General features: G+C 38.0%; 1 protein-coding gene across 2 annotated transcripts in view; it reads right to left on the bottom strand.

Annotated features, from left to right (window-relative positions):
• LOC132379568 (adhesion G protein-coupled receptor A3) overlaps positions 1-16693 on the bottom strand; it is a 531961-nt gene that overhangs the window by 24353 nt on the left and 490915 nt on the right. For both annotated transcript variants that reach the window (XM_059947630.1, XM_059947629.1), the window contains one exon: positions 14463-14586. In XM_059947630.1, coding sequence (XP_059803613.1) covers positions 14463-14586 — 124 coding nt within the window. The remainder of the gene's footprint in view (positions 1-14462; positions 14587-16693) is intronic.

Consider the following 16693-nt stretch of genomic DNA (forward strand, 5'->3'; position numbering starts at 1 on the left):
GGCTCGAAGGGCCGTAAAGGCCTATTCCACACTGCATCTCAATAAAATAAAAATAAAAATGTTACACTGAATTGGACATTTGGGGCTGACCGTGTTGTTAGTATACCTGACAGGGTGGGATGTCTGTAGTATACTTGACAGCAGACTCCCAAAGCAAACACTCTGCTCTCAGTTCTGCACAGGAGTGACAAGAAATACAACATACCTTCCTACTTCTGGGAAACTCTGGGCCCATGACCCTTCAGAGTGGAGAATGAGTATTCAGGATGGTGCAAACAACATTCAGGACATGCAAATAAAAATCATACACAGGCAGTAGAAGGGGTGCACCACCTCAAACAACTTCCCACCTGTTCCCCCCCCCCACCCCTCACCATCAGCCACCTCCTGCCCCATTTGTGGAAGGTTCTTAAGGTCCCACAGTGATATAATTTCCCACCTCAGAACCTACAAACTTGGTCTGAAAGATAGACATCCCCAATCCCAAGTGACTGCCTGATAAGAAGACTGAACAAAGAAGACATCAGAAGCAGAATTTGAGCCCTATCAGAGGGCATGAAGAGCACGGAACAGGGGAACAGAGCTGAAGAGATAATGGAGAGGTTGCTGAGGAATGGAGCTGAGCAAGGTGTTATCCAGAGAGCAGAAGATTAATGGTGTGGCAAGTGGGCCATTGCAGTATGTGATTATTCTGCTCTAATAATGGAATATAATTTCCAGAACGTTAGAAGATCAGCTTGGAGTACAGCACTTGACAATGTGAGTTTCATGACCATTGTACAGACATTTAAATAGACAGACAAATAAGAATGGGAAATTCAAATAAAAGAATAGTGGATGATAAAAATGTGGAACAGATTACCATAAAGTGCTCAAAAATAGCTCTGAATAGTTGCTGTCAGCAGACAGGATTCATTGATATTAGGTCTACCGATAAAACATCTCAGAAATCTGGTGGCAATTGAATAGTTCAACAAAATGGTCTTCCAGAGCCTGGGAATTATGTTATATTACTATCACATTCAGGTAATGATTACATTTATCCAAAGACATTTGGCAAAGGAATGTCAATCAGTACCATTCATGCCAATTCTTTCTTCATTATCTCCTGACAGTTAACTAAAATTTATCAGAAAGTAAAGGTATTGCCTTAGGCAACCACTTGTTGTTAATTGAGATCATAGGTAGATCAAAAAAATAGTTTTGTTCTTAGTATGAAAAATGTAAATACTGAATTACAATATGCACTTATCTGCTTTAATTTAAATTAATCTTTGTCTTTTATATAATGTAAATTTTGGTTTCCCTTAAAAAAGCATTATTACAAATCCTACATTTACATGAAAATAAAGGTACATATTAGGCAGTACAAGCCAACTCTCTAAAAGGGTATAAAACTACCTGGTTGTGAATGAGAACAATGACTCTAAAGGTCAGGCACCTTATTTCTTTATTTTAAACTGATGTATAACTCTTTAATCAAATTATAGAAACAGATTTTGAAAAGCACATTCCTTGAGAAATGTATCTAGCTTGCAAAACAAGGGTAAATTGCAGCCATTGACCATCCCCACGCAATAATTTTCAATTCATCATCAAAGATGTATTTTTTTCCAATGGAAATATCAAAAAGATAGATTTGGAATCTGTGCATATTAAAAAGATCCCCAGGTGAGAGAGCTGGTATTTTTTAATATACAATGTTACTTCAATCATATAAAGCTCACATCACCTCAACTGGCTAGACCAAAATTGAAACTTATAACATGGTATTTAAATATTTTTATTGGTGCTTTGAGATTGCATTCCAAAACTTTGTCCACTAGTTAGTGCAATGTGTAAATAATTAGTTATTATTGTATGAAAGGGCAAAGCACACCCACTGACAGAGCCTGAAGTGAACCAGTTGATGGATCTGAGCAAAATATGGCAAGTACCCAAAAGAAAAGTGATGATACAAATGCTGAAGGAATTTGCCACTTGCGACTGAAGTTTGGTGAATTTATTTGAATTTTATATCCCAGGGAATCATAGAAGCTCAATCATGAATCGCTCGCAATTAATATAGGTAACTTTCTGGAGGGAGGTGCAGAAGAATCAAAGGATAAGTAAATAAGGCAGGATGCAGAATTGACACAAGACTACAGCCATGACTTTCCAAAATGGCTCCGTTATCTTAAGGGAAATCACATATAATATTCCTGCTCCTAACTCTTGTGCACTTACATGTCAAGATCACACCTTGTTTCTGATGGAAATTGAATTAGCCTACCTTCTTTTTGGGTCAGTGCCAGCTTTAGATCATACTTCTCAATGGTTTGGATTTTCCCTGGCTTTCTCTATAGATTTACACAACCATTTGTTTTCGCTGCCTATGTTGCAGCTAAATAATGATTTCTGCTTTAAAAAGCCAAAAGGTTTGCCAATTATTTTAACTATTTGACTGACAAATGAAGTGGTTTCCTTTATTGCACCACTACTGATAACTAGTTAATTTGGGTCAGAGCCCTCTTCACTGGTCACTTGTACTTACTTATGTTTGATCTTTTTGAAATTAATAAAGGGAGGAAAATTACTTTCAAAATTATTTATTTTGCTGTTGTAAAATCAATAGTTTAATAAATGCCTGTACATATTGGGGTATAGAAGTAGAATATATTTCATATTTTAAAGTGAGAATGCCATAACCTTTTGCTCATCATTTATGGGGGCAATATTGTTTTCATTTCCATTTGACACTTGCTTAAAAATAGCTCAGATCTATTTAGTGTTCAGAGAATTTATAAATATTTTACTTGTGAGAGGATGCAGGAGCTATTAAGGTTAAGGTAGTTCCAGTACAGATGTAGAGACTTAAGTAATTTGTTAATAGTCTAATTATCTAATAACTATAATTTGGATTTTACATCATTTTTAAATTAAGGCATGTTTTAAAAGTGCTGAACGTAGAGAAAGGTATAAAGTGATGATTCCAGACACAAGGATGGAGGAAGCTAAATGTTCTTCCACTATCCAGGCTGCAAATATTGTAAAGTAAAAATTCATGGGGACTGGGAAGTGAATATTGAGGTAACGAAATAGAAAAGTCAGGAAATAACAAAGGTCACATGATTTATGACGACAGGGGATTGAATGAAGAGCTGAGATGGCCAATGCCAATGAGGTGGCAGGGAACTGTTCTAGCATTAGGAGTCTGCATTTGATTTCAGTGTGTAGTTTTGGCTATCCTGTTGTAAGAAAGACATGGTCAAACTGGAAAAATTACAGAAAAGATTTACAAGGATGTTGCCAGGACTTAGATCTCAGGTTAGCTAGGCTAGGAGTTTATTCCCTGGAACTTAGGGTACTGAAGGGTGACCCTTTAGAAATGTCTCAAATTATAAAAGGCTTATATCAGGTGGATGATAACAATGTTTTACCCAGGGTAGGAGAGCCAAAAACTAGAGGGCATGGGTATAGGGCAAAAAAGAGACCTGAGAAGGAGCTTTTTTATGCAGAGGGTGGTGAATATATGGATTGAGCTTCCAGAGGAAGTAGCTGAGGCAGGTACAATAATATCATTTAAGAAGCACATATTCAGGTGCATGGAGAGGTGAGGCTTTAAGAAATATGGGCAGAATATGCTGCATTGCTTGACTCTATGACTCTGATAGGATATGGGGGTTAATAAAACACCAATCATGTGAAGCAAGAAGCTAAGATTAGAATTCATCCTATTTAATGTGATAACTAGAACGGGGTATAATGTTATTTGTAAGGGTGTGCAGACTAACATGGAGAGAAATGATGATAGTTCCAGTTTTCTTTTGGGTGCTGTTGTATGGAAAGAATGACAATCAGTGAACAGGAATGGATGTGGCCATTTTGTGAACTGTATGATGAACTGATCCTTACTCTGGGGTGACTTAGTTAGAGCCATTCAATGTGGACCCAAGGAATTTCAGCTATTGACCTGCTAAACTTGAGACAATTCTCCAACAAGTAGCTATTTATTATGCAAAGTGACAGGTTTGCAGCATGAGCAATCTGTAATCTCGTTAAGGTCATTGTCTGTGTCTCCTGGTTTGAACCAGTCAGAGTTGAAAAGAACAAAGACATGAGACTGAGAAGAGGCCATAGAACAATACTGTTTGTTGTCCTAGATCAGAGCTAATAAGGAGGGGACTGAGGTCAGCCAGGTGACCTCAAACCAACGAGATTCAAATAGACCATAGTAAGATCACAGGACATAGGAGCAGAATTAGGCCATCTGACCCATCGAATCTGCTCCACCATTCAATCATGGCTGATCCTTCTTTTTCTATCTCCTCGTCAACCCCGGTTTCCGGCCTTCTATCTTTGATGCCATGTCTAATCAAGAACCCATCAATCTCTGCCTTAAATACACCCAAGGACCTGGCCTCCTCAGCTGCGTGTGGTGACCAATTCACCACCCTTTGGCTAAAGAAATTTCTCCGCATCTCTGTTTTGAAAGGATGCCCACCACAGGAAACATCCTTTATACATCTACACTGTGTAGGCCTTTCGACATCCAAAAGATTTCAATGAGATCCCTCCACCCCCCCCCCCCCACTCACTTTTCTGAATTCCAGCGAAATTCAGACCCATCAAACGTTCCTCGCTTTTATTTCTAGAATCATCCTTGTGAACTTCCTCTGGACCCTCTCCAGTGCCAGCACATCTTTTTGAAGAAGAGGGACCCAAGACTGTTCACAATACTCAAGGTGACGCCTCACCAGTGCCTTATAAAGCTTCAGCATCGCATCAAATGTAACATTTGAACTGATAAGAAGTGTTTAAAAAGTAACGAGCTTCAAATGCAAAGCAGCGACAACTATCATGGATGTGGAGATTATAGACTGGAATTATGAGGAACACCTGGCCAGTGAAGACTCCAATCCTAGGTAATACATTTCTCTTCACTGACCGTTTATGGAGGGTCAGGGACACTTAGTAGATGAGCAGACAGGTACTCAGTTGTGTAAATTCACATACTTGTGAACTGAGTCAATATAGGTATTTGTCTGTAAATAGATTCCCTCTGTAGCCAACTACATAATTACATGATCATTATTATTAAAGGGTAATCCTTATAACAGGGCACTGGCGAAGAATATAACTACTCTGATGCAGGAAAAGAAGTCTTATAGTACAAGCTGAGAGTACCAGAGAAAAGATTCAGATGCAGCAGACACATGGAAGCTAACAGACTATGTCAAATAGCACTATAATACATACTGTATCAGTAAGTGTAGGTTAGATCCCGAGGGGATTTGAGGACAGAAAGAGAAGCCTTTGCTGGAAATATACTGGTATGATTAGGAATGGAACAAAGCACAGTTCTACAGAGTTTGAAGAAAGAGGGAGATCAAAGGAGGATGGCAGAACCTGTTCGTGATAAATGGCCTTAGATCTAGACAATAGAACATCACTGTCCCTGAAAGGGCTGGTTTGGTACTTCAGGCTGTGAGTTAAACATTGTGAAAAAACAAGGCAGCCACAAACATCTCAAATCAGGGATAAGACAATTTTCAAATGTTCAGGTGGAATTCAAGGAAAGCGAAACAGAATTCATTTTTAAAATCATACACACTTGGTCAAAACTGTTGGGTTCTCACCAAGAGTGTAATGTCATTCTTTGGCTGTTTTTCTTTCCACAGGTGCTGCCTGCCCTGCACTTTGTTTTCAGCATTTTCTCTTTCTATTTCATTATCCCTTTTATTGAAGGTCATTGAGTGATAAATGTCCTCAGGCCATCAAAAGGACACTGCTGTTCTTTACCGAAACATTTATCTATCACATACAGGTTAGGAGCAGGAGTAGGCCACTCACTCTCTCCTGACTGCTTCACCATTCAACAAGTTTGTGGCTGATGTGATTGAAAATTTAATTCCGCATTTATTCTGCACCCAGCAATCTTACACTCCTTTACCAAGAATATATCTATCTCTGTCTTAGAAATATTCAAAGACTCTGCTTTTAACCATTTATGGAAGAAATCTAATGACTTGGTTCTACATTCCCCGGACAAAAAAAACATCTCCACATCCAACTTGTCAGCTTATCTCAGGATCTTTATATGTTTCAGTCAAGAAGTTCTCTTTCTTCTAAACTGTAGCAGATGCAAGCTTGGTCTCTCTACTCTCCTTCATAAGTCAACCTACCCAGCCTGGTCTATTGTAGCAAATCTTTTCTAAACTGGTTCATTATGTATTGTCATCTTTAAATAAGGAGACAAATGCAATCAAATTACTTCAGATATAATTTCATCAAATCACTATATGAATGATGCACTATCTTCTTGAGAAAGCAGATGGGGCCTTAATTAAACAAAAATCAAAGAGATTTTAAAAAATTGAAAGCAGAATATAATAACTTTGCAAAGACATATTATTAGGATAATGCATGGATTGTCAGTAGGTCAGACAGCATCTATAGAGAGAGATTAAACATTCAAGTTCACGATGGTTCATCAGACTTCCTAAGAAAAAGTCATGGACCTCAACTGTTATCACTGGACTAAGCCATGCTTCACTTGGGTTTTGAGAAGGGATCATATAACAACCCATTAAATAAGTACAAATTTCTGAATCATTGGTCTAGTGCACTTAAGAGTCTCAAATAAGGTTTCATTGTATGCCATGTATATATATATACCTAATTTCCTCAGAATAATCCCCTTTCAATACTTCTGATCTAAGTTGTTCCAATATCAGATTTTAGCTCCTGTGATCTCTGTGGTTGTGTTTTCCCATTAGCAGATAAAGGTTCCAAACTCAAGAGGTTTGATGTGACTGCTGTCCAATGCTTTGATGGCCAATGTAGAAAAAGATCTAAAACAACTGGGATTCTTCTGATCTCCTACTGTAAGTTTGGCAAAGCCGTTAAGAAGTGGAAACTTCACATACTATAGCTTTGCGTAAATTGGTCACTAAATCCATGATAGTAGATTGAGAAACCAGTGCACCAATTCTGTCAGTTTTTAATCTTAAAGCAGACAGCAAAAGTTAATCAGATACCAGAGCAAGGCACACAAAATGCTTGAGGAATTTAGCAGGTCGGGCAGATATCAAACATTACTTTCTGGGAAGGGTACATTATTGCTTCCTTGAGAATATAAAAAGCAGTGGCGTCACCTGCAATTTGTGAGGTCACAAAGATCACCTAATTTACAAGACCCAAGCACCTGCATCATTAGGGGACACTTGACACATTATCAGAGACCTGTCGTTATGAGATTTACATAATAGGATATGAAGATTGTAAACTTGAGGGAGCTATGCTTCAACACTGTTCTTGGATTAGAACAGATATCACATGATTATAAAACCTGGTACAACCATTTTCAAGCAACACATACAAAATGCTGGTGAAATGCAGCAGGCCAGGCAGCACCTATAGGAAGAAGCACTGTCGACTATTCGGGCCAAGACCCTTTCGAACCGTTGGCCCGAAACGTCGACAGTGCTTCTTCCTATAGATGCTGCCTGGCCTGCTGTGTTCCACCAGCATTTTGTGTGTGTGTTGCTTGAATTTCCAGCATCTGCAGATTTCCTCGTGTTGACAATCATTTTCAGCATGCTTACTTGGTCACTCAGGGCCAGGGATGAGGAAACTGTCTTGTTATTCTTAGGCTCAGGTTTTGACTAAGTTACAGTAGTATACCATTCTAACAGGGGTCGGACATCATTTACAAATCTTCTGGAACCTCACAAGACGTAACATGACTAAGGTGTAGAAGGCACCAAGACCTTTAAAACAAACCAGAGCTTTAAAAAAGTTTCTTCTGATATCTCTGTGCTTACTTTCTAAGAATGTTGAAGCTCCAATCTGAGTTTAAGAAAGCCATCGGTGACCATCTTCTTGAACGTCATGGGATGAAGTGTCCTGAAGAAGGGTCTCGGTTTGAAACATCGTCGGTTTATTAATTTCCATAGCTGCTGCCTGACCTACTGATTCCCCCAGCATTTTGTTTGTGTTGTATAGGATGAAGGGGCCATCACAGCAATATTAGGTAGGAAATTCAAGGATTTTGACTGAATGGCAAGGATTTAAGAGTAATCTATTGTCAAGCAGGACTATGTGCAATCTGCAGTGCTGTTCTCATGTATTGTCTGCTCTTATCCCTTTGAAAAGGCTTTGGATTTAGGAGGTGCTATCAAAGAGGTCTTGGTGAATTACTGCAACATTCATTGCACATGGCACTCACTGCAGGCAGAGTGGGATAATAATGGAGAGACTAAAAGCTTAGTGTAGTGGGTGTGATAGTGATGAAGCAGGCAGCTTTGTCAAGAACAGTATTTAACTTCTTGAGTGTTGATAGAACTACACTTATCAGACAAGTGGAGGGTACTCCTACACATTCCTCAATTGCGCCTTGCAGATTGGAATGAGCAAAAAACTGCTTTTTTCAATTACAAGTAATCAATAATCTGTTATAGACTGTGGACTCTTTTCCCATTGTGTGTTTTTAGAAGCCTGTAATAATTCATCCTTTCTTATGATACACTCAACTGTGTGTAACTTCAATTATTATGATCTTTTCAGCATCTGTAATTTGTGAATGGATATCTCTGCAGATATGTTGCAGGAACACTACACCAGAGTAGGTAATCAAAATCATGAATGGTTTTAATTGAATGAATAAGGAAAAAAGCTGTTTCTAGTTGTAGAACTAATGGTGACTAGAGGCACAATTCGAAGATGACTGTTAAAGGAATTGAAGGCAATACCTGCCAGGGTAGAAATGTCACATACGAGAAGGCACATATTTAAGATGAAGGGGGTAAATTTAAAGGAGATTTATAGAACTTTTTTTCACGCAGAGTATGGGATGCCTTGAACCTGCTGCCAGGGAAGGCAGTAGCAGCAGTAATGCTAGTGGCAATTAGGAGGCTTTTAGACTGGCACATTATTACGTAGGGAGTGAAGGGATATAGATTGTGTGCATGCAGAAGGGATTGGTTTAATTTTGCATCATGTACAGCACAGACATTATGGGCCAAAGGGCCATTTCCTGTGCTTTATTTGTTATGATCTGATTTTAACTGCCTAAAATTGTAGTGTAGGCAAGTTTAATAGTCACTTTCAAAGGAAGACCCAATAATAATCTTAATGGAAATATTTTTTCAGGCTATGAAGAAAGAGTAGAGGGATGGAGTCATTTGCAGAGTATTACCAAAATGCTACTATTAGCACAACAGGTCAAACAGTGCTAATACTTTCGTGATACATTATTTTCCTGAAGCCTAAGGCACCAATATTAGGTGTCATTTTGTATCTTGCCACTTACAGTGTTAATTTCCCTCCCACCAATTGAAATAAAAATTACAGGTCTGGAGAAGCACAGCTGATACAGCAGTTTCACAGCACTAGTGACCCCAGTTCAATCTGCTTCTCTCTATGCGGAGTTTGCAGGTTTTTTCCCGAGAGTACATGGATTAATCACGGCTGCACCGTTACCTTCCGTATCCCGAAGACCTGTTAGCGGCCAATGTACAGACCCAAGTGTAGGTAGGAGGATCTGGAGGGGGTGTTTATTGGGCATGTGTGAGAGAAAAGATTACAGGAAGTAGAAGTGTGGGAGCTAGATTGATGGGTTGCTTTAAGAACTGGCACAGACTCAATGGAGTGAGTTGTCTTAAATGTTGGAAGGAAATTTTAGATTATTTGCCAAGGATACACAGCCTTTGACATGGGGGGGGGGGTGCCAATATGCAGCAAAATGAGTGTGTGTACCACCAACTTTAATTGCACCAATACAAAATGTGTACTCCTTAGACCATAAGACATAGAAGCAGAATTAGGCCATTCGACCCATTGAGTCTGCCCCACCTTTCCATCATTGCTGATTGATTACTTCCCTCAACCCTATTTCCCTGCTTTTTTCTGGTAATCTTTGACATCCTTATCAATCAAGATCTTATCAACCCAGTGATGTGCCAATGAGACATAGTCTTCACAGGCATTCAAATCTTACAGGAAAAGGAAATGGTTGGGCCTCCAAGGCTGCTTGAACTCATTCCAATGCTACATACTTGACACCATCTCTAGGTCACCATATCTAGGTCTTGACACCATATCTAGGATATGCTTAATCTCACCCATTTCACAGTTATTAACATCTGTAATTAAATCTCTTTGATTCATTCTGCTTGGTCATGGAGATTTAATGTAATAAAGCTGTTGTGGAACTGGAATTCAAAAATGACCAAGAACCAAGTTGTTAGAGAGTGATTGGCTGCAGCACAACACTCAACAACCAAAATGAATTAAAAAGTTGTTACTGTAAATGGAAACCACATTAAAGTACATTAAAAATACAGAGCAATGAAAATTAGTTGAAGGATAGGATATTAATAGTCTTTCCTAAAAAGTTCACACATTAGGAATCTGTTAATGAACAATTACAGAATGACAATAATGATCTCAATGTAAAAGTGGAAATTACATGATCATGATTCTAACTTTGCTATGGTTTGACAAAAATATAAAGAAAGATCTTAAAAACGAAAATGAATATTTCTCTCTGCTCCTAGTCATGGTTTGAGTCTGTACCTAAACTATTCACAATTTTGGATAACATTATTTCAGTCAATCCCTGCTTTTTATTATTTAAGGAATGTCCATGTTTTTCAATCATCTTTATAAAGTTAGCCCAGAGACATAGACTTTGTTATTCTAGTACCGCACATAATGTAATTAGATCAAAGGGATTTATCAGATTTTTAGCATTTCCACTAACAAAAGAAAACTCATTTGACAAACATAGATTTACTTTGAAATATTCCTAACCCTGATAGAAAGTCAGGGACGTGAAGCATTAACTTGGGACACTTTCCACAAATGTTGCCAGACCTGCTGACTTTTCCAGCATTTTCAATTTTACTTCAGATTTCAGGCGTGTGCAGTATTTCACTTTTGGAAAATTTCAAGTATGCTGATTTTTAAAAAGAAACAGTCTCAGGAAGAATTTTTTGACCTTCTCATGAAGGATTATTTTATTTACATTGAGGTATTAGGTCAGGTTCATCTTGTTTAAATTTCTCCACTCTCGAGAGAGACTAGAATGTATTCTCCAATTACATTGGTTCACCACTAACATTACTGATATAGAAACTTGGTTAGCTTATTCTGATGCGTGCTTGTTTTGCTGATGTTCCTTTAATAAGTGTTGTTTCAAATCAAATCAAGTTTAATTGTCTTTCAACCATACATGAATACAGCCAAATGAGACCATGTTACTCTGGGGCCAACGTGCAAAATGCAGTACCAACAGTCACACACAGCACGTACAAGATAGTAAGCACATGTAAGATATCAGTAAAATACAGTCATGTAAAAAAAGTAATAGTCCAGACCGAGTCCCCATGTATGCCGCAGAAATCTGCAGTCAACAACAACACAGCTTGTCTTCTGCTGAGCAAACACAGGGGGCAGCATCGACACCAGCCTGGATGCCGTGCCAAAGTATTAATTGAAAAGGATCCCCTGGATAAGTTTCTGGACCCAGTTCCAGGAAATCAATCAAGGTATGCTCACTTAACTATTCTCTTCCAAACTTGTCTATGCTCATTAGGCCTCTCCTTAAAGGCTGCACTGACCCTCATGTCCCCAAAGATCCGAACCACATCCAAGACCCCAATCACACATCACCGCCAACGAAGATAATTGTGTGTTGATCTTTATAACAAAGTAATCATTCAATAGGAAATTTGTTTTTGGATTTTAGGACAAGTGTCTCTTCACCCCTCATCTACCTCGCATTTTTCCCAGCCCAGACCATGGGCAGAGTTCTAGAAACTTTGCTTGGACTCCAGTCCAAAGGCACCATCAATTTTTTCTGTGAATCCCATATGGAAGTGATAATTTGCAAGTTGCAAACAAACCTTCAGTGCTTCACTAGGTGCACAGATAAATGTTTAGGCTCAGATGTCAGAGTAAATAAAGGTCAAACTGCACTTGTATACAGTTCTCAGTTGTGATTGCGGAGATATAAGGTCGACATTTATTTGAGAGCTAAGAGAGGAGCCATAGAGTTGGTCCTTCATTGCAAAATAACTGGTTATTGCAAAAAAATCATTAGGTTAATAATTTTATGGCATACTTTTCACCTCAGAATGTTTTTGAAGAGTTCTATATGCAAGTAAGTTATGTGAATGTTGAAGTTTTGTTGCTATGATAGGATAAGAGAGCATTGCCAGGGATGGTGTTGGTTCCATGGGGTTGGGTAGAAAATATGAAGAGTGAAATAATGGCCTTAAATGTGACTTAACTGAGAGTGGATTCCATTGTCGAATGGGAACCCACTCAATGAGACCACCTGTAAATTGTACTACTGACAGCTGTACAATAAAATCATGGTTATATCAGAAATGTCCAATGGCAGGTGCACCTTGCACCAACATAATCTGTTTTCCTGGCAAATGTTACTCTGCAAGGGGAATGGTGTTATTCAGTTCAACAGCACAAGTGTGATTTGCAGATAGTGAATTCTGGTTGAATTTAAGCTCAGAAAAGGTTGCAGTCTTTACTCTTCCCTGGATAAGATTAATTGGCATTGAATAGAGCTGGTTGTGCACTTAATTTTCCAAACCAGTGTGTTTTAAATGATCTTCCAAACAATACCGCAATTGTGCCAGTATTATATTTCTCAAGTATTGTATCAACCATGTTCCATCAGTGCAAAATATGAATTATTGATAGTTGGACAGTACTATTCATACACTCCAGACTAATTTAATACATTTGGCATAGAAAGCTGCTTTCATCTCTGTTTCCTTTGGGGTTAAGTACAAGTTCCAAAGGCAAAAGGGCAACATGTAAATTAACTGTATCACCTTCCATTTCCTGTAATTATTAACATTTTAAATTGTATTTATCACGCTTAAATGGCAAAATGACATTTAGTAGCATTTGGCTTAAAATCTTTATTACTGTGGGGTTAAGGTAATCAGGAGCTATTTAATATCCAATCATATATAAGTATAATGAAGCTCCATATGTCCCAATCATTTAGCTTAAAAGATATGGTACATCATTTTAATAGCAGTCCTAGGGGGTACATTTTGCTTCATGGTTCAAATTGGATATCATTGTTTCTCTTCAAGTGTGGAGTTAAAGGACACTTGAGATTTTAAAAATCAGTTATTGGTACATTCAGTGAATGTGATTTCATATATATGTATGAAAAACAGTTGAATACGCAAAATGATATTAAAATGTTGTTTAAATACAGATATAATAACTGCTATGTACTTTCTGTTAATCAGTTTTGCAAGTTTTTTTTGAAAAATCTGTAAATCACAATTTTCAGCCTTTGCTTACAAGGTATGATGTGATTACCATAAGAAGAATTCTCTAGCATTTCAAAATCACTATTTATTCATTAATAATAAATCAGCTTAATAAATGAGAAGACATAAAATTAAATACTCAAATAATATCTTGAAGAAACAGTTCAAAAAAGCCACATTTTAATACAAGCATATCTGATCAAATATAATTTGTTCCTGTAAGCTTGAGATCATTTCTTGCAGGAATTCCGTTCTGAATACAGAGGTCCATAAGAAACTTGTGTTTGTTTTATAACCATAGCCTGTATTGCAAAATTTGACATGCAAGCTCCATTACCTGTTCTTAAAACTAGAGCAGTTATTATGCATTTCCTTTCCATGACTTTACCACAAATTCCCATTTGTCCCATTCTGATTTGCCAACATTATGGGTTTGATTTTTTCAGCTTCCAAACCCTACTCCTGAATGAAATGTTCGGTGGCAGCTCTGCTTGTTCTTATCAGGTCAAGTCAGCTGTAGCGTGGATGTGAGCCGAGTTAATTAAATATGCAAATTTCTGTCACTTTACTTTTTGTAGTTATCTGTGAAGCCCCTGGGTAATCCAGGGGTATGCCAATTTTAATTAAGTGGAACAAATGTGCTGCCTACTTTCAATTGGACCTAAATTTGGGTACAACATGCATTTGGTGTACCTGTGATTCATATTTTTCCTCTATATTTAATTTAAAGATTTCAAATATTGATCTATTTGTGTAGTGTATTCACTTTGCTTTAATCTTGAGAACCTTAAACAGGATTTCTTTTAGATTCCACATGTTTGTTATTAGTTCAATATTATGCCACCTTACAACCATTCACAAACAGCATGAATTTATGTGGCAAGAATCAGTAAGCAGATTCTGAGAGATCAAGAAAATTAAAAATACATTAAAAGGGCACTGGATATTGAAATAAAGATCAGTCCCCTGCAAGCATTTCACTAACATCAAAAAATGTGGAATAATAACATTTTTAGCAAACATTTTATTCAAATAAAAAAAATAGTGGAACAGTAAAATGGAGACTTGTCTGCCCTTGACTCTACGATAATGTAACTTTGACAGGGACTATCATTCATTTTCTATTTTAGAGATTGCACAAACTAGAAAGTAATATATGCTACTCACAGCTTGACAGATGATTGGGTATTTTGTGCGGTTGATACCTCCAGCATATACAGCACAAGTGAGGCCAGTGTGGAAGCAGAAGTTCAACAGCATATGCCAGCCTTTCCTGCTAATGCGGATGGTGCTGTCAGAAAAAGAAACATGTCATGCAGATATAGCTCTCCCTTTTATCTGTCATCATCAGTGAAATACAATGGTTGTTTTGCTGTGAGATTCACAGGCTATTGCCAACATTACTTTACTAGAAGGTATAAATGAACAGGTTCATTGTCATCCAAATTAAAATAAAACTATTAGTAATTAATAACGATTGTTACAACAAGGAAGCATGTCTCCATCTTATTGCATCATCTAAGGATAACCACTAGAGATTAAATAATCTGAGGATTTTCAGAATGATTAAATTCACTTTAAATAATAACTTAATGATTATTACTTTCTTCCAAAGGTTTTAACTTGGGAAAATAACAACTCAAACTATTAATTAAGCTTTATATTCAGCATAGCTAATCTGAGTTTGGAAGCAGCACAGTTATCTATAAATATGTAAAGATTAGGTGTAGCCTGTTGTACGGATAAAAATTTCCATGCCGTCTTGCAAATAAAAGTAAAATATTTATTTGCGGTGATGGTATAGCTGTGCTTGATGTTATATTTATAGAATAGTATGGCATTGTTGGCAGCAAGTGAACCCATCATATCTATGGTGGGCCTTTCACAGTGCCATTCCTCAGCCCTTTGTCCATATGGTTGCAGTCTTTTTTCCCCCTAAGTCATTGGCATTTGAAACTCTGAAACAGTTTCTATCACCATCTGCAAAGCATTTCTGTCCAAACCTTATTGTTCTACAAAATAGTTAGTCTTACAATCCGAATGGTACTTCTACAACTCAGCTCAGACGTGTGCCCACTATTTGTTACCAATGGACGTAGCCATTAGAAATGGGCTTGATTGCTTTGATTTGATCATTTTAGAATCTTAAGCACCTCTTATCAGGCTTTACTGGTTGAAAACAAAACTCAGTTCTGTTCTTAAAGGGAAGAAAAGGGGCATGATTGTCCAACAGCTAGTGCTGCTGCCTCACGTCACCAGGGAAGTGGTTTTGATCCTGACCTTTAGTGCTGTGAGGTGTTTGTACATTCTCCCTGACACTATATGGGTTTTGTCCTGGTACTCCAGTTTCTTCCTGCATCCCCAGGTTGTGCTGGCAGGCTAATGGGTCATTCCTTAATGTAGACATGTAAAAAAAGAATCAAAGGGCATGTGTGAGAAAGAACACATTGCAGGGTTGCAGTGAAATAAGGAGTGATGAACAGTTATGATGGATTTGCTGTTGGGGGATTATATAGATCAAATAGCCCAAATGCCACTGAAAGCGTACCTATGCAAACAACAGGATCTGTTGTATCCTGTGCAACAGGATTCAGTGTATCCTGTATACTGTATACAGGATACAATACAGTATCATGTATTGTAGTGTTAGTTACAGCCCAAACTTCACTAATCCTTAGAGGCAACTATAATTTCTCAACTCTGTAATAAATACTATACTGACCACTGCATTCTTTTCCCTTTAATAAACGAGTGTGCCCTGTGGTCCAGAGAACCCATCAGCTCCATTCCATACAGCTGTTCTTTCCAATATTCTGACAATAACAAGAACCATTTCTGGGTAGATTCATACAATCTGGAAATCCAGCTGAGAACTACTATACCTACTGTGTCTTATACTGCTGGTTAGTTGCACTCTTACCTTCCACCCTTCAGGTTACGGATGCATCAAACTTAACCTTAGTCTGGGCTCGCGGTTCAAGGCTCCCTAGTTCCCTGGTCAGTTGAAACCAATCCCCAATCTTCTCAATCCCCGGAACTAGAGCCCTTCCTCAGAATTCATTCTCTAAAATCACTGACACAACAGCTCCCTGGACAGAGGGTCTAACTTCTAACTACTACCAACCACTCCCTCTGGGCTAGCCACTGATTCAATCACTGTTCCTCCATAACCCTTCCATTCTTCCCCATTGTCCTTATCAGCAACGTGACCTTAAGCCAGTATCTTCATCCCCTGGATGTGACTCTCCTATTCCTATTTCAAGAATGCAGCACTGGTTCTTGCTCCATTTTCAAATACAAAAATAGGCAACATGTTTCAGCTGAGGCCTTGAGCCAGAGTGAGCTATTGCGCCTCACTGCAAAGTTATTTTAAAACAGTAATTTTGACGTTCCAGAAT

Source organism: Hypanus sabinus, chromosome 22, assembly GCF_030144855.1.
Source record: "Hypanus sabinus isolate sHypSab1 chromosome 22, sHypSab1.hap1, whole genome shotgun sequence".
NCBI classification, from domain to species: Eukaryota; Metazoa; Chordata; class Chondrichthyes; order Myliobatiformes; family Dasyatidae; genus Hypanus; species Hypanus sabinus.